Raw genomic sequence first — 26,812 nt, 5'->3', positions numbered from 1 at the left:
TGTGACCAACAGAAGCAGGTGAAAGTGAGCCCAGGTGGGTTCTGAGCCCAGACGGGTTCTGAGCCCAGGTGGGTTCTGGCCCTGGCAGGTTCTGGTCCTGGCAGGTTCTGGCCCTGGTAGCCCTCACTTCCTGTTTCCGCCAGGCGCCATGCTATGAGGAAGCCCTGGGGCCACAAGGAGGCGCTAAGTGGAGGTGTGCTGTCCCAAGGCCCAGTAAATGTCCCAGCCCACAGGCTGAGGTCATTCAGTCACTAGCTGTGCCAGTGAGCAGAATAGAAATGGATCCCCGACCTCTTTAGTGACCTGAGTCACTGCGTAGGGCAGAAACACCCTGTACCCACTGAGCCCAGCCAGTTTAGTGTCTGTAAACCGGTGCTAGCTGTCTTTCCCTGCACCAAGTTTGCAGTGGTCTTTCATGCAGTAGCAGTAGATAACGGGACAGCATTCATATTCTATTTCCCCATGTCTTCCTTTAGTACTTGTTCCAGACTGGCTGTCTTCTCTTCTCTCTTGCCCAAGGTGTTCCAACCTGTCGCCTGCTTTACAAGGCACTCCTTCTGCTGCATGTCCTGGTGCTCTTCCTTCCAGACTACGTCCCCTTGACCTTCAGACGGGCTCATGCTGACACCTTCTCAAGTCGCTCAGGTCCTGCATGCTCCCCTCTGGGCAGCTGCTTTGTGATCAGTGGCACAAGGAGGGGGCTGTATGGGAGCAGGTGCTGGGCACAGATGCTCTGTTCTCCCTGAGACTACTGACATCTGCCATCCCCTTACCACCTGCTGGTCATGTGCTGCTTCTCAGAAAACGAGTGAATGGATGGGCATTGTCATCCAGGGGGACTTTTGTGCCACTGCAGGCTCTGGAGCTCAGGGACAATTCCAAGCACTGTCCACCCATGTCTGGGGCCACACCTGCCCCTGTGTTCTGCCACTCACTCGTTGATCCTTCAGGGTATGTCATCTATTTAGGAGCGCCCTGGGGACCTGCAGAGTTGTCAATCCTCCTGAGGCACCTCTCCTACTAACTGGGGAACCAATCCTGTTACATTTCCAGCTGGTCAACACAGACCCTCTGAATGTGCTGTGATTGCATTCACGTGAAGACGGGACTTCTCCTTTCTCTTAGTTATCGGTTCCTCTGAGGGCCTGGAGAGGGGTAGCAGGGAGGAGTAATGTCACCTTGGCAAGAAGGATGGTCACTGTGAAATTGTTTTTTAGGAAGTCCAGACACACACCTAGGCCTAGTTATCAATTTATGTTTTACTGAGAGTCCATGCTTCATTCTGCATAATTTCTGCCTTAACAAACTAAAAGGCAAATTTCTTTTCTACTCTCAAATAATTACCTTGATTTTTGCTTTCCAGAATTCTATTATTTTTAGTTCTTATACTTCAATTCCCATGGATACCAAGTAAGCCAGTAGAACAATTTCCACATATTTAGTGGGAAGACATGGACCCTGATCTGGATATAGGTGAGGATTTGGATGTAGATGATGCATTTATGTGATATCTCTCATCTTCATTTTCTTTTTGACGTGTAGAGATGTGTATGTTAAAAGCTATTTTGAAATAGATCCCTACTAGATGCTGTGGGTCAGTGTTCCATTAGATGTTATTAGATACACCGTGAATCAGGTTTGAGAAAAACAGCAGAGAAAAACCCTCTTCTGACAATCAGTATCAGTTAGCATCAAAGGGCTTACAGAAACCTAACAAGAATCAGCTTGTCCAATCCACATTTTTCAGTTAATTTAGTGAAGGAATTCCATCCTTCTTTTTTTAAAATGAATCATTGGTTAATACCTCGATTCTTTATTGTTCCATGGAACATATTTTGAAAGATGCTGATTTAAGTAAATTTCAAGGTGTGACATATTTGAGTATTTCCATTAAAAAAATAGAATCAAAGTTTGATAAGAATATTTTTTGACATGGTTAGTAGGGAAGTGCTTCTTAAAATCTTACCATAATAAAATAAAGAGGACATTAATGTCCCTCTGGGTTTTTGACAACCTGCTGCTCTGAATGTCAGCTGACTCATTCCTACCTTGTAGTAGTTTTCGTCTGCACGCAGGGCTTTGGAAAGTCCAAAGTCACTGATCTTGGCATAATGTTGAGTGACCAGCAATACATTTCTTGCAGCCAGGTCTCTGTGCACAAAATTGCACTCCTCCAAATATTTCATTCCCATGGAAACCTGATGAACCAGCTCTATGATGTTCTTGTCCTTGACATGCCTGAAAAACACAAGGCTGCCATTAGGGACGGTGGACAGTGGCCCATTTCAGAACAAAAGCCCTCCCACTTCATGCACACGGAAGATGAAACCGTTCCTTCCCTAATCTTACACAGAGGCAGGAGAGGTACCCGAACAGCTGCTGAGCATACAGCTGTTGCAGGTGGAACTCCATTCTCCTGGTGTTCACCAGGTTTGGTTCTCATGGCTTGCTCTAAATTGAAAGGAAAGCAGCACAGAGGTGTGGTCCTGTTCTGCCCAGCGAGGGAAGACCTCTGGTCCAAATCATCCGAGGGGCTGATTCTATGGCTGGACCAGCAGAGTGGCGAAGGAATGAGTAAAGGAGGAGAAGAGAAAGGTTGGATTACAGTTTTTCTCTAAGTAACAAGAGCTAAAAAGAGATAAGGGTTTAATTTCATTTTGTTACATGTGGCTTTCCATTTTTCCCAGCACCATTTGTTGAATAAGCTATCATTTCTCCAGTGAATGTTTTTGGCACCTTTGCCTAGTATGAGATACCTGTATTTATGTGGGTTTGTCTCTGTGTCTTCTACTCTGTACCACAGGTCTGCCTGCCTGTTGGGTGCCAATACCATGCTGGTTTTTTTTGTATATTTTCATTTAAAGTATTTTTCTTTTTTTGCATATTTTTTTAAAAAAATGTTTTATTATTGTAAACAAATGGGATACATGTTGTTTCTCTGTACATGACGTAAAGGCATACCATTTGTGTAATCATAAATTTACATAGGGTAAAGTTGTTTGATTCATTCTGTTATTTCCAAGCTATTTTTATTAATATAACTCTGTAGTGTAGTTTGAGGTCTGGTATCATAGTGCCTCCTTCTTCATTTTTCTTGCTAAGGATTGCTTTGGCTATTCTGGGCCTCTTATTTTTCCAAATGAATTTTATGATTGCTTTTCCTAGTTCTACTCCTCAGTTTATATCCAAAGGACTTAAAATCAACATACTTCAGTGACACAGTCACATCAATGTTTATAGTAACTCAATTAACAATAGCTAAGCTATGGAACCAACCTAGATGTCCTTCAACAGATGAATGGATAAAGAAAATGGGATTTTTTATATATATATTATATTATATTATATATTATGTTATATATTATATATATATTATATATATATATATATATATATATATATATATATAAATACACACACACACATTGGAATATTACTCAGCTTTAAAGAAGATTGAAATTCTGGCATTTGCTGGTAAATGAATGGAGTTAGAGAATATCATGCTAAGTGAAATAAGCCAATCCCCAAAAAAATCAACAGCAGAGTGTTTTCTCTGATATGTGGATGCTAATTCACAACAAGGGGGGTAGGATAGGGAAGAACAGAGTTTATACTAGGTAGAGCTAGGCGAAGGGAGGGGAAGGGGTATTGGGTATGGGGAAGGGATGATAGTGGAGTGAAACAGACATTATTACCTCATGTACATGTACGACTGCATGACTGATGTGATCCTACAGTATGTATAATCAGAAAAATGAGAGGTTACACTCCATTTATGTATGATCTATCAAAATGTATAAATGCATTCTACTGTCATGTACACATAATTAGAACCAATAAAATAAAAATTTTTTAAAAAAAGAGCTAAAAATAACTGGATCCCTAAGACTGTGCCACCTCTCCCAAGGTTTCTGAGCACGGATTAGCATGGGAAGGTGTGAGAGGTGAGGTTTCCCACAGAACTCGGGCTGCTCTGCGTTCAGGAGGGGCCCTGTCCCTCACAGCACAGCGTCTTGGCCTCTGAGCACCTCACAATACCTGTTCTGCTGCAGATACTTGTTGAGAGGACCAAGCTCCGCCATCTCCATGACCAGCATCCAGGACTCGGCTTCGCAGATCCCGATCATGCGCACGATGTAGGGGTTGTCGAGCTGTTGCATGACGTTCGCTTCTGCTAACAGCTCATCCTTCAGGGCGGGGTCATTGGCCTCGTTTTTCAGTATTTTCACAGCCACCGTTTTTACAACTCTGCAAAACAGGGCATAGCATGTAGGGAACTTTCCAAAATGGCTCTTATCTACAAAAACATCTTCTGTGAAGCATGGTTTCTTGGCAGAAGTGGTGTTATGGAAACATCTGTAACAGCCAAGGCATAGTGGCACACGCCTGTCATCCCAGAGGCTTGGGAGACTGAGGCAGAAGGATTGCAGACTCAGCAACTTAGCAAGGTCCTAAGTAATTTAGCAAGACCCTGTCTCCAAATAAAGTATAGAAAAGGGCTGGGGATGTGGCTCAGTGGTGGAGTGCCCTTCGTTTCAATCCCTGGCACCGAAAAAAAAAAAAAAAAATCTGTAACAGAGTGAATCTTATAAAGCCAGGTGATGAATGTCAAGTCTTCTAAAAAATGCTCTTTGATTTTACAGGTGAAGAGAGGAACACCACATTACTTACAAATAATGGTAGAGAGCAGTGTTGAAGAATGCTCCAAACCAAGCAAACCCCCTAAAATTGTGAAATATTTAAAGAACTCCTGTATAAAACCAACCATGACACACATGGACTCCTAAAACATCTTGTGATTTACCCATCTAGATTATGTGATTATAAGATCCCTTTAATAGCAATGGAAAATGAATTTGTCAGTGCAGAATTATGAAGCATACATTGTTAAAGCTCGCAGTTTAAAAAAATACTTTTTTCCAACTGAAATTTGTTAATTTTAAGCAAACCTCAACAAGTTTGCAAAAGATTAGATTTTTTTTAATATTCTAACAAAGACATCACCTATATCATGTTGAACACTTGAAAATATTCTAATATAGTGAGGCCTAAATAAAATTAGAACTTAATTATGCATGATTTGAGAAATTGCACCTCTCTGTAATACAATTTCCACAAGCATGGGACGCACCTTTTTTTTTTTTTTTTTTTTTTTGCAGTGCTGGGGATTGAACCCAGGGCCTTGTGCTTGCAAGACAAGCACTCTACCAACTAAGCTATATCCCCAGCCCTTGGGAAGCATCTTGTTGAGCGCCTAAACTGAAAAATAAAAAGAGATCTATACAATAAAATAGATCAAATAAAAGGATAACAGGTTAATTTTGACACACTAAAGAAAAGCACTCATAACGTTAGTGAATGTCACTAATTGACCATGGCCAGTGGCTTTCACATAGACAGGTTCAGAACATTACTGGCACCCCAGGAGCCTCCCTTAGCCCTCCTGAGAACGTGAAGTTACCACTTTATGCCTTCTCTAGACAGTTGATTGTTTTGCTTTTCACATTTGGGTCTACCATCCATTGGGAACTGATTTTGTGTATGGTGTGAGGCAGGGGTCAAAATTAAGAAGTGAGGGCTGGGGCTATAGCTCAGTTGGTAGAGTGCTTGCCTCGCATGTACAAGGCCCTGGGTTCAATCCCCAGCACCACACACACACACAAATTAAGAAGTGAAAATTTCTCAACTCTTCCAAATGTTCAAGGAAGAAATAATAAACTCTTCCAGAAAAAGAGAATATGAAGGAAACTTCCTACCTCATTTTGAGGCCAGCATTAATTTGATGCCAAAACCAGATAATTATGAGAAAACAACTGACTATATCCTTCATGAACACATATGTAAAAATTCTAAGAGAAATATTAATACATTAAGTTCAGTCACTTATGAAAACATATAATGAATGAATAATGGACAAGGGGAGTTTATTCCAGGTGTGTTTAACATTTGAAAGCCAATCCGTGTAATCCACCATCTAAACACAATGAAGGAGAAAAGCCGTGTGATGATGTCAGTGTAGGGAAGTGTTAATGAAATTCAACATACATTCATGATTAAAGAAAACATGAAATGTAGGAATAAGGAGACATGTCTTTATTCTGATAGAGAGCAGCTAAAACCTATAGCTAACATCCTTCCTAATGGCAAAATGTAGGAAGTTTTCTCTATTCAACCAGGAGTGAGGCTACTGCCCCTTTTATCAAACGTTGCTTAGCAGTTCCTAATTAATACTAAGGCACACACAAATATAAGGATTGGACAGGAGGAAATAAAGCTGTGCCTATTCATAAATGACCCATTTCTGGGTCAAAGAATACCTAGAAATAACAGGCAAATTCAGCAACATCACTAGTTATCAGGTCCTTATGCAAAGTCAGCTGTAGTTCCTGATATGAGTAATGTCAGGGAGTGAGAAAAAAAATTTTAAAATGAGATCATCTATGTTAAGATTAAAAGTACTAAATATGAAAGAACAACTCTGAGAGAAGTTGTTCCAGACCTCTACACAGAAAATGAACAAGTCCCTGAGAGAAACCTGAGGGATGGCGAGGAAGACCTAAATAACGGAGTGATGGACATGTTCACCGACTGGAAGACTCAGCATGGTGAAGATATCGTCTTGCCCCAATTAACCTAGACAGTCTCTTCCTTTCCCAAGCCCTCTAGAGGAAATTATGTACCTATAACTATGTATGTGTTAATACTTAATTAAGCAACAAATTTAAATATGAACAAGTATAACAAGTTGAGGAAAATTTGTGCCTAAATATATGAGAATTAATATTCAGTTTTAAAAAAGACTGTGATATACATATATAAAAATAAGCATTGCGGACAATGTATACACACACACACACACACACACGGTATGCACATGGACACGCGTATGGTATACATGCATGAACATACATACACATATGGGAGGGGCAGCCTTGGAAGCAAGGGTTTCTGGGTGTACTTTTGCCTACATATTTTTATTTTTTCACTTACAGTGTTGGGGATGAACCCAGGGCCTCACACATGCTAGGCAAGTGCCTACCACTGAGCTACAGCCCTAGTCCTTGTCTATACAGTTGACCTTTGAATCATGAAAATTACCTACTCAAGAAAACATCAGTTTTATGATTAACCCAATCATCTGTATTAATGTTTTACTTATCTGATGAGAGGGTTGGTCTCAAAAGGACTTTAGAAATCAGTATTTTTACAGAACAGTCTATGTGGGATCCCTTCTAAAGACCAAATAAAATGCAAAGACATTTTAGTAATGTATGAATTTTAACCATTGTATAATACATTGTAATTTGAAGTTATACCAGAAAGAAAAAGCAACACAAAGTATCCTAATGGTATTTGTAATCAAGAATTTTTTGGATAAGAAAATTGAGACATGATTATAAAATCAGAGAAAACAAGTGAGAACGCCGTACTGTTTTCATTGAGTTGTTTTATTTAAATAAAATAAATTCACGTGTGTATATAAGTGCATATATAAATTAAAAAATGTGCATACTAAATGTACTTAAGAGTAGTTAATTAAGAGTAGCAGTAGTCTTTGGGTATGAATATGCTGTTCTCTTGTATTTGTTTATTTCCATTTCTCAATTTTCTATAAGGCACATGTACTAAAACTAAATAGTTACTATATCCACAGTTAGTATCCATAATGGGTGCTTTCAATACAAGAACACAAGAAATAAACAAAATTTGCAATATATGAAGGACTCAGTCATGCTAGGTTCAATTCTGAGTTTGGGACTACATGAATAGTATAGATGTGTTCTTAGAAGTTTCTAGAATGTTTGCTCATAGGAGGAGACTGATAGCATATTGGAGCACCGCTACTTACTTTTTCATCTGGTAGTAGCCCTTCTTCACAGTCCCGAAGTTACCGGAGCCCAGCTCCTTGTCCTCCAGAGTCAGCAGGTTTCGGTCCAGGTAGACCTCCTTGGGCCTGATCTCCTCGGGGTCAGCATAGGGGCTCTCGTACACCTCTGTGTCCATGGGCATGGCTTCTATCTGGGGACCTGCAACACAGTCAGGAAACACGACCCTGGGGTGGGATTCCTTGTGAGGGTCACCCCTTTGGTCATCTTGGGAAGTTGGGGTGTGACTGAGAACTGAAGGCTGAGCTGGGAGGCATCAGGGACGGGTCCTCTACACCAGATAGGCTGCGGTGACTTTAAACTAGGCTGATCGTGATCGGACACCCTTCCCGCTGAGCGGTGCCCTCGACATCACCTTTGACACAGTGGCTTTTACAACTGTGTCAACCAGTAGAAGAGATCAGAAGTGATGCACGTGGCTCCCAAGGTCAGTTATGAAAGGCCATATGACTGCTGCCCTACTTGTTGGAAACCTCATTCTTGAAGTCTTGAGATGCCAAGGAAGGTGTCCTGAGGCCACCAGAGAAAGTCCACACTAACCAACTCAGAGTGACCCAGAAAAGAGGACCTGCAAGTCAGCAGAGACAAAGACAGCTTGCCCTTGCCTCACCACCTGCTGGGGCCAGCCACAATCTGACAACTGACCCTAACCCATGACCACCCAGTGGACCAGGTCCAAATTCCTGACCTACAGAATTATATGAGAAATAACTGATTCTTTTGTTTTAAACCACTGTTCTAAGAGCATTAAACAGACTCCAAGTTCATTGATTTTTAAAAAAAGTAACCTGGAGATCCCTAGAGAAACCAAGAAAGTCATTCAAAGGCCCCCACTTCTGGGACCAAGTCATGGCGGGTGTATCTTCCTGAACTGTGTCCCTTCATGGCTTCACAGTCAGTACAGTTCCCTAAACACACCTGGAACACTAGTAGTTCAGACATCTCTTTAGTTCCCCACACCTCTTACTATACCTTCCCAGTGCACACACAGGGCTTCCCAAGAGCATGACCCTCTCAGAATTGCAAGCAGAGTGGATGCAATACTTCAAGAGGAGAAATTCTGAAGAAGACTCACAGATGCTGTCCACACTGCCAGCTTATGGAGAGGGTCTTGATGGTAGAAGACCATTGCATTCAACAGAACTGCCCCTGCGCATGGACATGTGAGGTCTGCTGTTGCCACTGGACAATAGTCTCACAACTACGGACCATGTGGTGAACTTTGGAGCCACCTCTTCGCACAAGTGCCCAGATGCTTTGCTCTGTGAATGTCCAGAGAATAAAAGTGTGTCTCTCACCTCTGTCTGCAGCCCAGGGTACTCGGTCCGGCTCATAAGGGTTGAAGGACACAGTGCTCTCTGGCCGGCTTCCGCGGGATGGGGAGGCCTGAAGCACAGAGATAACATCAGTTCATTTTATGCACTGATGCACTCTTGGGTAATACTTCTGAGTAATTCTTTTTTATTTTAAAATAATGACAGTTAAACACTTATGCAGGGCAGACAAAGGAAAGAATTCAGAAGAAAGACAAGGAAAATAAAAAGGTTTATCTCACTCTTCCAGCCACTGTTTGGACCCTGGAAGGGCTAAATAAACCCTGCTGAGGCCCTACCAGGGTCTCAGAGGGTGTTGGGAGAAAATTCACCTATAATTCCCTTTCTATTTCTGTGACCTTTCACATCATTTCCCCACCTTCCAAAAGATGCTGAGGTTTTCATGTTCCCTTTGGATTCATTTTCTTGCTTTAACTCTGTCTCTCTGATCTTATTTTATATGGAAGCTATTTAAAAAGGAAGATTCAATACCCAGCAGTTGCTACCATCTACTTCCTAAGTCCAAAGTGTGCATATATATTTTATTTCCACCTACTTCTGTATCTGCAGGGGAGATCTAGCACCACTTGAGTCAATGTCTGCAGACAGCCCTAGCCAGGAAGCTACAGGTCCCAAAGTTTAGCTGAGCTGCCACCAACCAAGGCCACAGCAAAACTGCTGCTGCTAATAATCACGGACCCTGTGAGATTGGAAATGCTCTTTGATTACTTGAAGGAAGGTAATTGAAGCATATCTGAAGCAAAGCTCTGCTGGTCATTACAAACTTGACTAATCATCAATTTGCATCATGAAATAAAGGGGGGAGGAATCTACTTTTTATATTCCTAAGAACTTTCTTTCTTGAACACATTTATCCTGAATTTCCTGACCCATCTTCACCTGTAAATTGAATCAAGGGATTTGCCACTCCACTTAGTTCACAAGAAATCTACAATTCAAATTCTCCCTTCCAGGTCATGTGTTGGTGTGAACCGAGTAGCAACTTTATATATCTCTTTACCTTTCAGTGTCCAAACACTGGCCACGAAGAAAGGAGATAACACCAGAATTTGGAGAAGTTTAAAGAAACAGAGACATTTAAGCTTAACATTACACAGTCACTTATCTTACAGGACACACTAAATCCTCATCTGCCTTATTAATTACAGGCTCAGAAACCAATGTATAACAATGCAGTCATAATGGACTCCCTGGGCCACCTGGCTGTGTATCTTTGTGCAATCTGATGTCCTCCTCTCAGTTGAGGGCTGCAGAGGTGGCTCTGCTTTTGGCAGTGACGAAGCCGGAGGACATGTGGTCTTATTTGTCAGAGGGATATCATCAGATCTATTTTCCCATGGATTGTCTCAGCATTCGTATTGAACTGTTTAACAGAACTAACTACAACATTTCAAGAATGACGAAAGTCCTGGGGCCCTAGTGTTCATTGCCTAAATGAATCTCTGTGCCACGTGCAGGCTGGGTGCTCAATAAAAATGTGTTAAACAAGCATGTGAATGGCTGGGTGGGTGGGTGGGTGGATGAAAGAAAATCACCTCTCATGACTGGGAGGTGCCAACTGTAAACTAATGTGATTCAAAAATGAGTTCTCTCTCCAATCCTTAATCGAGGGGAATAGGTACAGACAATTCCAAATGACCATCTGCCTCTTTTAAACGTTGTGTGTGATTTCATTTCTGATTTAAATTCCCTGCCTTAAGAGAACAGTCTTAGCAGAAAGTAGGTGATTCCCAAGGTTTTCCATCCTTTCTCCCTGCTTAGTTCCCTCCTGCAAACAAACTCTAGGCTGAAATCATTTTTAAAAGTTGTTTTTCAAGTTAACGTTCACTATCATTTCTAATCCTTTGATTGTCCCTATAGGAAAGTTCTAGATCCTAAGGCAAAACTTAAACAGATACAGAGTTAAAGGATGCCCCAGAACAGGCCACCAGGGACAAAGGGACTGTGAATCCTGCCTCAAGACCTCCTGTTTACTATTCACTTGGGACATTATCCTGAGGCTGTAACTTCCATCCTAATAGAATGTTCTCCAGAACAAGAGGACCTCAAAAATGCCTGTGACAACTAAATCACAGTGCAATCACCTAATACAGGAATCCTGGGGAAACAAGTTTAAAACAGAGGCAAAGTTGTTAAAAAAAAATACTGAAAAGAATACAGTGTATAAAGACTAAATAGTAATTAGTAGTGATGGAACCAGGGAATCTAAAATCCCAGACATGAGTAACTCAGACTCAGACTGGTTGTGTGTTATTCACTCCTTGTCTTCCTGGGCTTATTTAGACAAGAGACTAGGACTCTCCTTTGGAAATTTGGGCTCCATATTTTCAGCAGAGGTGGCTCAGGGCTTCATCTCTATGCTGCCCGATGCAGACCACCCTGGGATAAGGTTGAGCCACAGAGAGCACCCCACCCCCCGCCACTCTCTGAGTTCCTCGATCAACCAGATCAGCTCTCTCCCATCGGGAAGCCTTGGTCCCCAACAATCCCTCCTTTCTGGAAAATGATGGGATTGGAACAAAAGATGTCCCCACACTTGACAGAAGGTTCTGTGGCAGAAATGAGGGGTTTCCCACTGAGTCAGGTAAGAAAGCAATGGCCATTTTATGATGAAGACACAAATCCAAATTTCATCTTTCCCTGGGTGCTTGAATAGGCCATTCAGTAGAAACACAACAACAGTTAAAATCTCCGGAAGTGAAAACTCAGCTGACAAGAACAATTTAAGGTCTCTGTACAGAAAAATCGCAATGGCATAATGATAAATGATGAAGGCATTCATTATCAAATGAAATCTTAATTTTAATGGAAAAGCTATTGCTGGTGAACGTTACTCTTACTCGTCATGTTCTTTCTGCTCTGTATCTGGGGATCTGTTCTGCCCCCATCAATACTGCCATCTTTTCTGCATAGAAAACGACAAGGTGTAAAGGAAGGGAAGTCAGATCCCTTTTTCCAGTGTTGCCAACACTCAAAACAGAGGTCACCATTGCTGGACACCACTAGGTGGCACCAGCTACCTGAGTTTGCGACTCCTTGAAGAGGCACCCAAGATTTTAAATTTCATCAATTCAGGTGATGATAGCCTACTCCATAGAAATAATTTAAAAGTCATGTTTGATTATAAATCGTGATCCCTGAATATCATATCAGTTTGGTTTAACTACAAATAGACATTTTGACAATTTTTTTTAGGTACTTGGAATTTGGAAGTGAACAAAAGAGAAAAAAATTGCCCTTATGGCCCTAACAGGCTAATTCCAAGCTTCCCGATTTCACAGTATCCAAGGGGTCCTGCAGTATGTTGTCTAGATCTTGGTTTTTACTTTCAGTTTCTTGAAGGGCATTTTCAAAGTAGGCAACAATAGTAATAAAGATGACAACAGAACCATGATTGCAGAGACAAAAACAGCCAATTCCAGAGCTACTGGCTGCAGTGAACCAATGTGGTTCCTGGGAATCTCTGATGGAATGACCACAGTCCAATGGGGAAGGAGGCCCCACAGGTGAGTGCAGACCCTCCGCCAGGACGTGGGTCAGTATTGGGGTTGCTTTAGAAGCACAAAAGCACAGGTGACCAGCACAGTGAATCTTCTCTCACCTTACAGCAAAGGCCTAAAATCTGTCCCTCCATAACTACATGGGACACCCTTTCTCAGTGGTGAAGCCACAAGTCAAAAGGTGTGCCTGAAGAATTCCTGTCTTCCTCTCCTCTCTGCTGGGCCCTAGTAAATGAGTACTTAGATAAAAGTTTTAAAAATCCCAGTTATCCATGCACGTGTTGACTAAAACAGGAAAAATGGATTTTAATGAGAAATTTGGGGACACATTTTAGTCTAATCATCTTAGGCAATGTGTTCTGGAAATGTGAAGCTGAAAAGCCACCTTCAGGTCTTTAAGGCCAATGGTCAAACTCTGCTCATTTTTCTTAATAGGATACATTTTTATCAATGTTTCTATTAGTGCATTATAATTATACATAATATTAGGGGGAGGATACAGTTTTGTACCTATGTTAAAAAAGACAAACAGAATTCCAGGACTAACAAAAAACAGGAGGGATTTTATTCCATGTAAGGACTACCAGTACTTATATTCTTTAGTTAAATTCATTTTTATAAGTATAAACCTGTTACTAATTTGTAAAGAAAAGTTAAAAATGCAACTGAACTGACTCTTGTCTTTATTATGAAAATTTCAAACTATCTAATTGTCTTAAAATCAAAGCACACTTTTCATTAGCTGTCTAGATGCTAGAGTTACTTCAAGTTCCAGCATACATTTTTTTGTATCTGAATTATTAAAAACAACTATTAATGTTAAGCAAATTATCAAGTTAAAGTTGTTTACTCCTTAGAGCAACAGATGGACTATTTGACATAACTGTCACAATTCTTTTTTCATAACTGGTTAAACAATGGAAAATTTGTGAAAACATAAATATGAATTCTTCTAGATTATTCCTGATGAATAATTAAAATATTTTAATCCCTATTTTAAATCACATAGTCCTGCGCCCTTACCAATTATCTACTGATATTTTGGGCATCTATGAAAACTTACAGCATTACCAGCATTTTCTGTACTCTTTCAGAATATTTCATACGGTATCAACTCTATCTATCTATGACTTTGTTTTTTACAGTTAGCATTATATTTTGGAAGCAATTCTAGATTTCAGCTTCTTCCATAGAAGCAATTTTACTTAACTGACTTCATTTATTTCCCATTTAAATTGTTACAAGGATTTGACAATTTTGCAATGTTAGAATGAGCACTTTCATATCTACATGACTGCACCTAATGCATGATATCTGTGTGATAGGTAGATAGGGTTGTTTTATGTACTTTTAATTTCAATAGCTGCAGCAAAATTGCCTTTCTTGTAGATTGTATTGTTTCATGTTCCTCTAATAAGTGTAATGTAATTCATCACCCTTGCAACAGTGTTACCAAGCTTATTTGGACCAGTTCCATACCTGCAACAGTTTTGGACAGGACCATGAGGATCCATCCTACTCCCAACCCTTTCCTTTCTGACAACCTACCTCATGGACTTGCTTGGCCTGCTCCCATAACCGTATAACCATAGTTTTATGTGTACACCATTCTTTTAACTTGCTTTTCTCTTTTTATAAAGTTGAGCAACAGTTCATATAATAAAAACCATATAGGTTTACTTTACTCTCAATTACCTACTGATATTCTCTGCCCATTATCCTCTTAGATTCTTGATATTTTTCTTATTGATTTATAGAATCTCTTATTATATTAAGGAAATCATTATTATATACATGCCATTGTTACTATTTCTAAAACTTATTCCCAGTCTTTAAAATTCCCTTTCAGTGAAGTTATTACTCTTGTCATGTATATATTTCTTTATATTTATGTAGTCATATTTATTGATTCTTAAAACTTTCTTTAGACATATTCTCTGTACTCTAAAGGTGAATAGGTATTTCTTTAGCTATTGTGAGGGAACTTAACTGGCTTAAGCCTGCTTAGAAAATGACAGAGGTTTGTCTTATTGTTTTATTAGTTTTTCATGGTGATGGATTTTTGAATATCAACTTGGTTATCCTGAGCTATAGTCACTGAATCAAACAGTAATCTTGGCACTGTTGTGAAAGGATTCTGCAGATTTAATTACCATGCCTGATCAGTTGATTTATGTTACGAAGATTATTCTGGGTGAGCCTGACTTGATCAGCTGAGGGTCGCTCAGTAGAGAATTTAGGTTTTCCAAGAAAGAAAGAGGGTAGCAAAGAAAGAATGACTGATTCTGCCAGGAGAAAATGCTTTGGACATGCCTATGAGGTTTTGTCCTGCTTCTGACCTTTTCTTCCTGATAACCTGCCCCATGGATATTGGACTTGCTGAGCCTGCCCCATAATCCTGTAAGGTAAGTCTATGCAATAAATCTATGTGTATACACTGATATATGTATGAGTGTGTATGAATATGTACATTATACATTACTATAAATGTGGAGCCATGTATGCAATGCACGAGTGTTATATATGCACCTAAACACATACACATGTGCATCCATGTATTTGCATGCATGCATGTATGTTGTGTATGTACTGTATGCGTGGATCTGTGTATTGTGTGTACATATGCATGCATATAGTAGGTATAGTGTGCACATATATGCATGTGTGAACATGTGTACATGTATGTCACATTTGCTCTGTGTGTATATACATCTCCTGTTGGTCATGTGTCCCTGGTTGAACCCTGAATGACACACTCGTAAGCCACAGGATGAAGATAAATGTGGGATGCTGTGATGGATGTTCATGGTGACAGTGCTCACTTCTGGGACTGCACTCAGGTGGGACATGAGGTAGCAGGTAGGCCTAGGCCAGGATTAGTGGGACGATGAATGAGAAGGGGCTGGGCTGGGGGAGGTGGCCATCTGGCAGACCCTGTGTGGGGGAGGTAACCAAGGAAGCAAGTGAGGGGACCTGGGCCCACTGCAGGGAGGAAGGCTGCCTGACCTGAGCAGGGCTGCCCTGCGCTCTATGAAGCCCTGTACACGGGGTGTCTGGCTGACAACTGCTGCATCTCATGAGTCTGCCAATCCAGGATGGCGGTCACTGACGTGAACTGGATGCGGCATCATAATGTTGAAAGGAGCCTCGTGACTGAAGAGCACCCTGCATCAGGCAGGTTTTGGAGCACCTCTACTTAGGAGGTGCCTCATTGCCTGTTTCCCACTAGAAATGACTCCAGCCAGGCCTGAGCCATCTTGGCCACCCAGCAGGGCCTCTCCAGTCAGGGTGAGCGTCCACAGCTGCAAGGGCCAGGTGGACAGGGGTGGAGCCGAGCGGGGTCCTGCCCAGGCCAACACTGAAGGCAGGTATAGTGGTCCACCCAGGGTGGGAGGGGCCATTCGCCTGAAATACCAGGGTAGACTCACATCTCTGTTCCCTGGTGAAGAAGAAAAAGGCCATGTGAGCGTGGCTGTCAACTTGGAAAACTGTCATTCAATAGAGTTGCAGGTGCTTGCGCTTTTTACTTGTGTTGACTTTAAAAAGTACCTTAAGCAATCTACTCCATGAACTCACTCAACTGTATGTCAAAATGTTTGGGAAAGTACAGATTAATATATAAAAATGGCAAGAATTAACTTTACCCCACTGAAGACAAAAGTTGATAGAAAGAGCAATCCATATACATATATAAAATATATATAGGCATATATATATATACATGCACATGTATGTATCTATGCACATATATGTATGATTGGTTATAAATAAGTCATTAAAAACGACTTTTTTCACCTCAAAATCCAGTCATACAGCAAAACATAGAAATCAATTCAATGTTAACCACCCCAAAAGAAAACTGGTTTTCCTCGTCCTCACAGTCCATCTATTTCTTATGTGTTACATTTAAAATTCTATGTTGGAAATGTGTCACCACCAAAGGAATGGAATGAATACTAGATAATGAATTAATACGCGTCACAATTCTAATTCATTATCGAACGTTCAGTTCTAATGAATTAGAATCATGAACCCTAATTCTGTGCTGGAACCTCACAGCACCAAGGAAGCAGTTGTGGCTCCCTCCCTACCAAATCGACAGCCTCCAGTCTTCACGTGCAGCACCCCTACCAAACCTGTTCCCTCAACACCATGTGATCGACATAATTACGATGACACAGCAAAGCAAGATTCTGGCAAGTCAAAAGTAAGTTGTCTGCCTTTGGAAAGATCTTCTGATATGAGTATGAGCTACCACTGATCACGCTCACTGAAATGGCCCTGAAGATACCCTTGAGCAGAGACAGCAGGCGGACGTGGATGGGCTTTGCAGCGCAGTGACTGAGGACCACATGGAAAGCATGTGTGCGCGGGGGGCGTGGGGACAGCGGGCGGCAGGTGCACACGAGGGCTGCACACGGCACAGAGCGGGGCACCCAAGCAGAGCGGCAGGGGCGGTGGACCCGGAGCGCGGGCGGAGCGCGGGCCAGTCCTACCGCTGCTCAGGGACAGCAAGCGGGAGATGCGGGGATCACGGTTTAGCACCTTTCCGTGGCCACGCTTTGGGAAGGAGTATGATTTGATTCTTGAGATTATTCCACCCGCTGACCAACTCTAGAAACCATAATGGCAAAGAGGAACAGTAAATTTAGTGTCAGCAAAACAGATTCAGGACAGCATGCATGACATCCTACCTGAACGTGCTTCTGTAATGGCACGGCTGAGTCCCTCCCTACCCTGCCCATGAGATTCCCTATGCAGACTCTTGACCATTTGAAATGCTTCCCGAAGAGGCTACTACTCAGGCAGAAAGATCTAGAAAAATATTAGGGAAATTCTTTCCATCCCTGGGCCACCTCACTGGTTTCACCAGGGACTCAGCACCTGAGTGGCAATGGTCCCTGGCAGAACTGCATCGATGTGACTTTTTATGGATCTGGCTTTGGGGGGTGAGGACATAGCAGGCACGAAGTAAGTGAGGTACTGAGGGACCATTTGTCTGGTGACATTAAACGGCATCGAATATCCACACTGATGTCCCCCCAAAGGATAAGAAAATCAATCCCTGCCTTGAATAGAGATCAGCTTCTAGCAGTCTAGAGGGAGAAGGGAGGCAGGTTCTCTCTTCAGGGCCATCAGGCACACCCTGGGCAAACCCTTGTGGAGATGAAGGTAGATGGGTTCTCATCTCCTGTGGACATGGAGCCAGGACTTGAGCTCTGGCCAAGACTCCCAGTTCCATCCTTCCCTAGGGACTTCTTTTGCAACCTCACTCATCATCCACATGCCAGTTCCCCTTCCTCTAAGCTGATTTACTCAGAAGGATCTAATTCCCTGGTAACAATTTATCAGTTGATTTCACCAAAGGAGCTGGACAGAAGCTCAGGGAGACATCTCATCTACCTGCCACCTCTCCCTGGTCACCCATGTGGCCCAGCCGATGACACAATATGGCTCTATGAATTATGCATATGGGTTAGCCCAGAGTTCAAGGCTGAACTTGGATGAAATGTTCCCATGGGCCTATTTCTGACTTAACATCAGGTTTCTTCCTTAGTTTAGATACTTTTAGAAAATGGGGAGAATTTAACCCAACCAAGAACTTAGGAAAACTTGTCTAGCTTAGCACTGAGAATGGGTTGGTTATACTCAACACTCACTGGAAATCCTAGTGCATCATGATAGGGGTTTGTTCAAAACAATGACCACGGCTCTGGTTAGCTAAAATCTGCTTTTTAGTTGTGCTAATAGACATTTGCTTCACTGTCAGAGGTATACCTATGACACTTACCACAGGATGAGAACTTGGACCATGTGGATGAGCTGCAAAAGTAACATCTACTGGTTAGAAAGAACATGGACTGTTTCCAGTGTATACAGGAAAAATACCCAGTTATCCCCTCCCCCACTCCACATCAATCAACGTGTCTGTGCCACACTGCTGCTTGAGGAGACTAGAAGCCTTCTGCACCCAGCTGGGCATGGGAGCACATGCCTGTAATTCCACAGGCTCAGGAGGCTGAGGCAGGAGGATCCCGGGTTCAAAGCCAGCCTCAAGCAAAAATGAGGTGCTAAGCAACTCAGTGAGACCCTGTCTCTAAATAAAATACAAAACAGGGCTGGGGATGTGGCCCCTGAATTCAATCCCTGGTACACACCTACCCCCCCAAAACAAACAAACAAACAAAAAATTAGAATTGTGATGCTGTCTTTTAAATCCATGGTATCTAAAATTGGAGCAATCTGACGGGTACATCTAACCACTCAGTAAGAACAAGGCCCCATCCAATCTGAATCCAGAATAGACCAAATCTGAAATATGGCTAATTATGACCAATATCTGAAAGTCAGCTGTTCCTGTGTCTGGGGAACTCACCCATCTGTGCGCCAATTTTTTGACATGGAACTGTAAGAACTCTTAACAAACCATCTGGCTTGTAAGAATAATGTTCCACCAGCTGAAAGAGAACAAAGTTGGAGAAAGTTTGTTAAATAATGGGGCAAGAAATGGAGAAATAGGGATCGAGAACATGGATCATTTATTAGACTTAAGAGAGCTCCAAAGACTTAAATCTGTACAGGTGTCTGGGGAGGTGGGCACCCAATCAGGGATGTCCTCAGGTATGGGTCAGCAAACCTTCTGTGCAAATGGCCAGATAGATATATTTTAGGCTTTGGGGGACCCCATACCATCAGTGTCACCAAGTCCTTTATTTCTAAAATGATCTTTTAAAAGTATAAAAAATATTCTTTTCAGGGACTGCAGAGAAACAGGTCAAAGGCCAGACTTGGTCTGGAGATTTGCAGAGCCCTAAGCTAAAGAAAATAATGTGAAAATAGAGCAAGGTAGTAGTTAAGGACTCTCAGACAAATAGTCCTGGGGTCCTGGAGTTGAGCAGGGTACACAGGTATTTGCCAATGCTGTCAAGCAAATTACCAAAAGTAATCATGCTCATAAAAAATGGAAGCCATTACTGGCTAGAAAATACACACCAAGAAATTAATGCGGGCAGAATGCTATGAGATACCCATGAAAACAGCAAAGCATCTTGGAAAGGAACTTTGCAGCAATTAGAAATGCTTAACTTGAGAGTGAGGCACAGGCTTTCGAACTGAGTGAAAACCACACAAGCAAAACTGTCATTGAGAAGTGGAATGAATGGCAGGCCTAGGATCCAAGGGACATATAAGGGACAGGCCTGGGATCCAAGTATCAGACTGGCATAAAAGATGCCTGATGCCTTTACTTACTTATATTTTAGGGATTTTTTTTCTTTTTTCTTTTTTTTCTTTTTTCAGTGCTGGGGATGGTGCTGGGCCTCATGAATGCGAGGGAAGTGTTCTACCCCTGAGCTATAAACCCAGTCCCTCCAGGTGCCTTGAAGTGATTCTTGCAGGAGGTAAAAGACCATGATGGGAAATCAATACCAGGAGGCAACATTCTGTATTAACCCCCCTAATTCGCACTGAGCCCCAAGTACTGGAAATATTAATACCAGTAAAATAAAGCAAAGCCTGTAATCAGCAATGAGGCACATGCTGACGAGCCCCATTACCAAAAGCCAATGTCCATGTTATGAGTGACATGTGTGACTATCTCTAATATCTTCTACTCAAAAAAGGAGTATCTCTTTTCTGATTACAGCATTAAGAACAAAATCACATGGGGGGAAGTAACTCTAAGTGCTCTAAAGGAAATGCGGATCTGTGGTCTCAGTATTTAAAAAGGCAGGGTTTTGGGTTGAGTACTTTCCTGGCTACTGACTGACTGCATGTGGGTTCCTGGCTGGGTCTGGGTGGGAACTCTTGAACTTGCCCCAAGTATTTCTCTCACCCACAAAAGCTCAAGGTGGTTGTTCTCCAGGCAGAGACCGCAGACTGTCTCTCTGCCTCTGAACTCCCTACAGATTGCAGATGCTCTGAGAACAAGGTGCATGCAGTGCCAGCACTGTGAGGTCCTTGCTGTGGGCGAATGTGGCTGTGATCTAAAGTGAAGAGCAATGTGTGGCTCCCTACAGATGCATGAAAAGTATAGGTGAACACTTTTGGGTGTTCCTGAACACCCAGGTAACTCCCAATCGTGAGTTGTTTCAGGGTTCACTAACAACTGGGCCAAGAACAAACCATTTCTGGGTCAGGGCTGCAACATTCCTGGACAAGCAGCCTCCTGGAGTCCAGGAATGCAGACTTAACTTCACAAGTTGCCTTAGCTGCTCAGGAGAGACTCGATTTGCAATGCAGATGGCACCTGAGCTCAATATCCACTCCTGCATCTCACAGCTCCTAGAACAGCCTGAGTCACAGCCCCTGAGCCCCACTCCCTGCCCATCCGTGCCTTTATTTTGTGTGTATTTGTCTGAAAGACTATTCTGGGTTCTAGTTTGAATATCTTAGGGAGAAACATTTTCCAGTTCCCCAAAGCCAGGCTTCCTATTAAACTCTGCGCCCGGCCCTGAATGGACATCTGCTTATGGGCACTGAGAACCAAATGACTCTGGACAAGGGACAGAATCTTCTGGACCCCTGTTCACCTGGCACAACGGTCCTTCTGCCAAAGCCTCTCAAACAGGCAAGTCCCCTGGAGGTCAGGAAGCAGGCTCGGACTGAGGAGGCAGGCAGGGACCCTTGTGTGCATTCCTAACATGCTCCAGAGGTTGCTGCTGGTCTGGGGCCACCGTGGATGGACAGCAGCCTGTTCCCTCTGATTCCTAAGAGCCCCCTGGGCCCCGTGCTCCGGCTGCAAGGAGGGAACGGACGACGCGTACCTGCCAGAGTGTGTCGAACTTCTTCCCCTCGGGGATGGAGAGCTTGCCCGTCTTGTCTTTGTCGATGCGATAGTGCAGCACCTTCCCTTCATGCAGCAGGCACAGGGCGTAGGAGCCATTGTTGTCTCTGGCTCTGATCCTGGAAGAGAAGGCACTTCGTCATCCCACTCCAACCCGTCCTGAGACAGGAGCCCGGGAAGCAGAGCCCAGGCCAGAGTCCTGGTCAGCAGATGCTCTGGGGGAACGTTCAGCTGGGTGACACAGCCTGCGGGCTGTACCAAACCTCGATGACCCAGGAGGGACCAACTTCTAGTCAGTACTGGAGTGTGCTCCACAAGGAGAGGGGTGGGTTGGGGACTACTGCTAAGGTCCCTCAGGGGCCCGTGAGCCCTGGAGGGTAATGGGGACAGCCTAAGGCTCAGAGGACAGCAACGTGACTCAGGGTGACTAGCAGGTGGAACCTTATAGGGCCCTGAAGGTCTGTGGAGTCCAGTGGATTCATCTCCTCTCTGAGCCGGGTCTCAGTTTGGATCAACCATAGCTGGTAAGTCCCACAGCCTTGCCAGGGTGGGTGCAGGTGGAGGGGCCTGGTGGAGAGGGAGTAAAGGGTGGGATTTCTAGCCAGGAACTTTCTGGGGCATGAATGTAGAGATGGGAAGCTTCTCTTCCTCAGGGGCTTCCTCACCTCCTTCCCCTCTCCCTAATGCAGGGGCAGGGCTGGGATTTAAAATAATCAAATAGTTCGGTCAGGTGACGTCCTCCAGAGAAGAAAGTGCCATTCACTGTGGCATGAGGGGTGGCAGGCAGCAACCAGGGCTGTGCCGTGCCGTGCTGATGGTCCCCAAGGCTCCACTGTCACTGTCATCATGGGTAACCTTCAGTGCTACCTGGTGTCCAGTGAACTGAGACTTGGGATCTGATGACAAGCAGATGAAGTCACCCACTGCGGTGCACTAGAAGGGCACTTGGGACTTTTGTGGGAGGCAACAGGGGTACTGCTGGGACCTGTAGAATTCCGGAAGGGTGGAGGCCAGTCCAGGTGGAGGCTGAAAAGCCATCTTAGCATCTCAGTCACCACCAAAGCAGTCCTATTGTCCCTGTTCAGCAACTCAGGCCCCTCAGATCATGAGGTCTGATCAAGCCTGAGTCACGAAGGTCCCAGGAAGCTTCTCCAGCCCCTGTATTTGCTCATAGGAGGAAGTTGAGGTCTGAAAGCATGAAGCAACATGCCCGGGGGGACAGACTCAGGGAAGAGATCAACTGGGCCCCAGCTGCCAGGGATGGACATTTGTGTACAGAGGAATTTCTCCTGCCTCCTCTGGGTTGCAAGAGGTCACAGCCACGGTCACGGTCACGATGAGAGTGAGATAAGCTTTGGAACCGGATGTGGCCACACTTCCCTTTCCCTGCCACATAGACTCATCTCACGAAGCTAGCCCAAGACTGGAGAACTGAACTGTGCTGTTGGGGACTGGAACTTTAAAAATGAATTTCTCTATAAGTGGTGCCTGGCCAGGCACAGTGGCCGGGTTGCCTCCATACCCCGCTGCTCAGGGCAGCAGGCCAGGGGGAAGATACATGCCCAGACCCTCCCTAGCCTGGCAGGTGGCTCTACTGAAACCTTTCCCCTGTGAAAACAGCCCAAACCAACCAAGACACCAGCACCTCAAAGTGTGAATTCCTGTTTCATGGTCACATGGTCAGTTAGAACCACAGTTGGTAAACTGACCCACCCACCCAAAAAAAGCACACATTGAGAGATATTTTTATATGAACAGAAAACCAACTCTTTAGAGAAGCTAATTTATAATGTGGGGTGATTTATGACTGCTCTTTTTATCTTATAAATATCAGTGGCTCACAGACAGAAACATTTGGATGTATAAAGAACTACTTAAATACCAAATTATTAAGAATTATGCATATGCTTATAAAAGTTGGTCTTGGGAGAAGGAAGATCCGAGGTCATATCAAAATTCTTCCTGATTGAGCATCCTTCAGAACTAAGACTTGAAAGTCATGGGGATAATAAATGGGATCTGAAATCTAGTTTCTAAGTTCATGTTCATTCCGTGCTAATCTCGTTCGTCTTACACCTCAAGTGGCTTTTTCTTGTTAAACTCACACAGAAACAGGGTATAGTGGTGTGCACCTCAGTCCCAGCTACTTGGGTGGCTGAGGCAGGGAGATTACGTAAGCAATTCAAGGAGGAGTTCAAGACCAGCATGTGCAACATAGTGAGACCCTGCTTCTTTAAAAAACAAAAGCCAGAATGGACCCAGGAGATCACAGACTGCCCAGGGAGATCATGGAGTCAACATCATTAGAAATCTGGCGAATACAAATTAAGACGGCAATGGAAATACCATGAGACTGTTCCTCCTGGCAAAAATCAAAAAGACTGATAATTCTATGTGTTACTGAAAATGAGGAGCGACGGGCACCCTCACATTCTGCTGCTGGGGCATACAATGGGTCAACCATGCTGGAAAACTATTTGGGTTGTTGTGCAAATCGCACCTTCAGGGATCAACAATTCTACCTCCTGGTATTAAAAAACACGCGTTCCCTGCCCCTGAGAAAGTGTCCTGGAGCCGGCACAGTGGCACACGCCTGGAATCCTAGCAATTTGGGAGGCTGAGGTAGGAGTATCACAAGTTCAAGTCAGCCTCAGCAATTTAGTAAGACCTGTCTCAAAATAAAAAGTAAAAAGGGCTGGAGATGCGGCTCAGTGGTGAAGTATCCCTGGGTTCAGCTCCCAGTACTAGAAAAAAAGATGATGTGCTGGAAAGTTGATAACAGCTTGTCTGGGCTCATCAACGACTGTATGCAACCTGAATGTTCATTGACCATAAAGTAAATAAATGGGATAATAAATCTATTCAGACAAGAGAATATGCTAAAGCAATGGAATGACAAATGGCAGTTATGTGAAGTATCAGTAAGTCTCACAAACAGAAAATGTACATGAAGTCCCCAGTCAAAAGCAAACAGGTTTGTACAGAAATGGACACCTAGGCAGTAAAACTAAAAACTAAAACAACAATAAATTGTCCAGGAAGAGACCTCTCCCAAGAGGATGGGATGGAGGGAGTAGGGTAGAGACTTCTGGAACTTGGGCTGAATTTTATTTCTTCACCCAGAGGGTGTTGACTTCACGCATACTTGTTAGGCTGTACCTATAGAGTCTGACACTCTAGGGTTTTATATCTCACAATAAAACTAGCATAAAAAGAGCACTGGTTCAAAAAGGAAACAGACCATCTCTTGCTTTTGCACCAGTGATTTCTGCAAGACCCCCACCTTCTCAATCTCCTCAAGAGAATGGGTCCTGCGGATTCCTTCTCTCCACCTGGCAGCCCTTGCATGTTCCCCGAGACAGGTAGCTGGCAGGTGTGGGAGCCGCTGTGGACACACAGCCTGAGCAGTGCCCCAGGCAGCTGGCAGGAAGTGAGGGCAGAGCAGAGAACCCACAAGCCCAGCATCTGGAGCTGGTGAAGACCAGAAGGCTCCAGCAACATTAACGGCCAGCAACTGTGAGCTATCTGCTGGCTGCAGGCAGATCCTGGGCTGAACTACTTTTAATTTAAAATATGAGACAAATGGCTTTGGAACCTGCCTCCTGGCTCCTCCTCTGGGCTGCCTCCTGTTCCTGGGCAAACCTCCCCTTGGCAGGTGGTATGGGCAGCGCCAGGTTTACTGAAAGCCAACACGAGTCTCTGTGCTTCTGACAGGTTCAACTGGCCTCAGGCTGTTCACTAGAACACTTGACTATTTATTTATTTGGAACCTTTTTCCCCAAAGATTCCCTTAGAAGCAGTAAGCTAACAGACCTGTAGTTGGCTCTTAGAAAGCTTGGGACTTTCAGGGCTTGATCTCAAGGTTATGTTGAGAAGCTATCCTAGTGACCTTAGTCAGTCCTTGTCCTCCTGTGGCTGGCTCTTTCCTAGGGTGGGCAGGCTTAGGCCTGGGCTGGAAGGCATTGTACCTGCACCATGCAGAGGTGAGACAGGAGAGTGTTGTTCCGAGGCTGGGCACAGCCTGGAAGTACTGACCCTCTTCTTGACCCTCTTGTGCCCTCCTGGGTGAAAGATAAGCATAGTAGTGATTTGGGGCACTGAGGGTCAGGTGAGGACTTGGGAGGTGGTGGGACTCTTGCTCCAGGCAGTCTCTCTAAGGTTTCCAGGACGATGCCTGAACCCGCTGCAGACAGAACTGAGCAGCCAGGCACATCCCAGCTCACTACATGTTCCTGTTCTCCCCTGACATGGTTTTCCCGCTCACGGCAGAGTGGAGCATCACTGGGCAAGACAGCATTCACGAGGGCAAGAAGGGCACCTGGGATTAGCCTTGTGTGCAGGAGGGACATTCACTGTGGCTGGGAGGCAGAGGGGCCAATGCTGTGAGGGGTGGACAGTCCTCTCTCAGAGGCATTGACCTGACAGTGGCTTCTCCAGAAAGCAGGGCTGGGGGGACAGGGAGAAGGGAATGTGGGATGCAATGACATCCTGAACAGTGTGCATGCCGCTCAGGAGAGATGCCAGTGCTATCGATCCCCCAAAAGACTAAAAATCACATCAAATAAAAAAGGCAACTTGTTGGAATTTTCACTTTGTGCCACAGCAGCATTTAGGCACATCACGCACAACACTGAAAATAAGATCAGTCCGGAATGCAGCCCATGTCTGGGACCATGCCAAACTTTTTAGCGCATGTGCCTTTTAAAACATTTGATCACAAACGCCTCTTTCTCTCCGTTCTGGTTTACAAGGGCGGAGTAAGTTCATGCTTCCTCTTTTTCAGCTCCATTGAAACTTTGATCAGCACCATTGAGTTGATGCTGGCATCAGCTCACAACTGCCTTTGAACATTAATTTACCTTCAGACAGACTGTGATGCTTTCTGCTGACCTATGACTGCAAAACCACACACACCAAATGAAATGGCCCACTTTGATCAATCATGGCCACATATGAGAGCCCTGATTGAACTTAGCTTTTAGTATGGCATAGGAGGCCCACAACAGTCAAACACTCCCATTCATTAACAAACAAGAAAAAGGTTCCTGTGAAATGCATAATTCACTTTCAAAATAGAACAAAAAATGGGTGGAAATGTGAGAAGGGAAGAGTGAGTGGCAAAATGACCAAAACAGTGGGTTTGGTCTAAGGGCAAACACCAATACTGGCATTGTACTGGGCAGAGGGTGACCTCTTAATCCAGCAACAAGGCAGGCACTGCATGTGAGAGTCCACATGAAGAGGGTGAAACCTCTTCAACCCTGGAGGAAAGCATTACCAACATAGGACACTCAGGATTCCCACGGA

At 43.8% G+C, this 26,812-nt stretch overlaps 1 protein-coding gene across 3 annotated transcripts in view; it reads right to left on the bottom strand.

The window, feature by feature from the left end:
• The window catches only part of Syk (spleen associated tyrosine kinase), an 85,411-nt gene that overhangs the window by 8,720 nt on the left and 49,879 nt on the right, over nucleotides 1-26,812 (bottom strand). For 2 of the 3 annotated variants that reach the window (XM_047526818.1, XM_047526819.1), the window contains exons 4-11: nucleotides 21,486-21,624; nucleotides 19,097-19,178; nucleotides 18,512-18,543; nucleotides 17,266-17,334; nucleotides 9,185-9,272; nucleotides 7,850-8,027; nucleotides 4,039-4,248; nucleotides 2,049-2,238 (exon numbers count right to left, since the gene is read on the bottom strand). In XM_047526818.1, coding sequence (XP_047382774.1) covers nucleotides 2,049-2,238; nucleotides 4,039-4,248; nucleotides 7,850-8,027; nucleotides 9,185-9,272; nucleotides 17,266-17,334; nucleotides 18,512-18,543; nucleotides 19,097-19,178; nucleotides 21,486-21,624 — 988 coding nt within the window. The remainder of the gene's footprint in view (nucleotides 1-2,048; nucleotides 2,239-4,038; nucleotides 4,249-7,849; nucleotides 8,028-9,184; nucleotides 9,273-17,265; nucleotides 17,335-18,511; nucleotides 18,544-19,096; nucleotides 19,179-21,485; nucleotides 21,625-26,812) is intronic. The other variant, XM_047526821.1, reaches the window with a different exon arrangement.

The sequence above is a fragment of the Sciurus carolinensis genome, chromosome 15 (genome assembly GCF_902686445.1).
Source record: "Sciurus carolinensis chromosome 15, mSciCar1.2, whole genome shotgun sequence".
Taxonomy (NCBI): Eukaryota; Metazoa; Chordata; class Mammalia; order Rodentia; family Sciuridae; genus Sciurus; species Sciurus carolinensis.
Note: the sequence above shows the minus strand (reverse complement) of the source record. Positions and strands in the feature narration are given on the sequence as shown.